This window comes from Arachis ipaensis, chromosome B03 (genome assembly GCF_000816755.2).
Source record: "Arachis ipaensis cultivar K30076 chromosome B03, Araip1.1, whole genome shotgun sequence".
Lineage (NCBI taxonomy): Eukaryota > Viridiplantae > Streptophyta > Magnoliopsida > Fabales > Fabaceae > Arachis > Arachis ipaensis.
The window spans coordinates 49,268,774-49,270,695 of record NC_029787.2 but is presented as its reverse complement, the minus strand read 5'-3'; the positions used below and the strand labels follow the sequence as shown (position 1 = coordinate 49,270,695).

Below are 1,922 nucleotides of genomic sequence, written 5' to 3'. Positions count from 1 at the left end.
ATTAAAATTAAATAAGGATTTGAAGAATATTTAAATAATGAGTGAAACAAGATGACTACAATAACCCTAATAACCAACAGGAGAGGATGTACAAGATTAAATCAGTGCTAAAAAAGGGTATACATTGAATGCTTAAAAAGGAATAGTAAATAAACTACTATTTTCACCAAAATTTAGAAAAAAAAAAGTTTTGTGTTTATAGAAAAATAAGTAAACTATTATTTTATCGATAAAATTTAGAACGTTCACAAATTTATTATAAATAAAATTAATTTAATCTATTTATAGATAAATTTATCGGTTAATAAAAATAATAATTTACTCGATAAAATCCAATATTGTTTGATCGAAATTTAGACAGTTCATTAGCACATGATGGCAGCATAAATAAATCTGTCGTCTTCTCCTACGTTATCATCATTATTTATTAATTTTACGATCATTGCACATTTGCAATCTAAAAAGCAAATGGCAATCACACCATCAAGCTCCGAATCTCACACACCCACACCGAAAACCATTCTACAGCCGCCTTCACAGCCGTCGCTGCCACCACCACAGACACCAGCCGAGAACACCGAGTGCGTAAAATGCGACTCGTGCGGCTTCAGCGAGGACTGCACCCCTGCATACATCACTCGCCTTCGCCACAGGTACGTACTTAACCATCCTGTCTAATTTCTTATTTGTTGTTAAAAGAACTGGTTTGCCACATTGTTATATCAAAAATAATATTTTCGACGAGTTATTATCGGTGTCAATAGAATTTGACTAAAAGAAAAAAAAAATACATCAATATAGGTACCAAGGTCGGTGGCTGTGTGGGTTATGCATTGAAGCAGTGAAGGAAGAATCAATGAGGTCAGAGAGGGACATATCAACGGAGGAAGCTCTTAACCGCCACATGAAGGTCTGCACGCAGTTTAGAACGCTGTTGTCGGTGCCTTCTTTGCATGAAACGGAGCATCCAATCTCCGCTCTCGGCCGCGTCATTCTCCGGCGAATGGACTCTTCCCCGCGGAGGCATCTCAGGTCCAACTCCGTTGGCTCTCTGCATCCTGTCAATGCCGTTGGACCATCGTCCTCTCTCCTTCGTACTGGTAGTTGCTTCCCTTCTCTCTCTCGTTAGCGGATTTCTCAGTGATTCGCATGTTATTGAAAGGAAAAAAATATGAGAGAATTAAGCTTTATAATGTGACACAAAAATTTGATATTTAGATTAATGGGAGCCTCTTATTATCCCAATTTACAGATCATCAAATTACTCTTAAAGTCTAATAGTTGTTAAAACAAAAGTTTTGACAGAAATTGTAATACTGATTGAATGAAATGTGACGATAATATTTCTTATTTATCAGAACATAACGGCTCTTTCGGGAAAAAAATTTCTGATTATTAGCATTTTGTAAATGAAGTAGATAATTGGCAAAGTTTTCCAGTGTTTAAGATTTGACTGGGGCTAGGTTCAATCTGATTAGTGACTTAGATGCTAGCAATTTAATTCTTCAGTTGTTCTTTTTTCTTCACCATTGTACATAGAGCTTGTATTGAACATTAATAAGAAAAATAAGGCTATGAAAGTTTTCTTTGTGTTTTCCATTGTCAATGTGTTTCTCCTACTAGTCCATTATGATTCAAAGTGTTGCCAAATCAAATGGTTTTTGTTTCCTTCATCACGAGTTAAAATACGAAAATTTTAGTCTTATGACAACTTCTTTTCTAATTCGATTTGTCACTTGATTAGAGAATTATCGGTCATTTCTTTACTTTTCATCTTTTGGGTTTGGGGTTAATTAAGGAAGTATTACTTAGGAAGATTTAGGTTACCACTAAAAGATTTTGACGATATTAATTCGTTTTACCGTTGTGGTGGTGTGGTGACTAAGCACCCTTTTGGCATTCTAGTAGAAACAATTTAGCCT

General features: G+C 35.2%; 1 protein-coding gene across 1 annotated transcript; it reads left to right on the top strand.

Moving 5' to 3' along the window:
* On the top strand, positions 405 to 1,557 carry LOC107633093. The gene is made up of 2 exons (XM_016336727.2): positions 405 to 653; positions 802 to 1,557. Exons 1-2 carry the CDS (start codon positions 469 to 471, stop codon positions 1,127 to 1,129), a joined length of 513 nt encoding a protein of 170 aa, XP_016192213.1. The 5' UTR covers positions 405 to 468; the 3' UTR covers positions 1,130 to 1,557.

What these genes read in the sequence shown, in the direction of transcription:
- LOC107633093 (XM_016336727.2), top strand. Translation starts at nt 469, where the DNA reads ATGGCAATCACACCATCAAGCTCCGAATCTCACACACCCACACCGAAA. An exon ending in ATCACTCGCCTTCGCCACAG is followed by an intron (nt 654 to 801) that starts GTACGTACTTAA and finishes ACATCAATATAG; the next exon opens with GTACCAAGGTCGGTGGCTGT.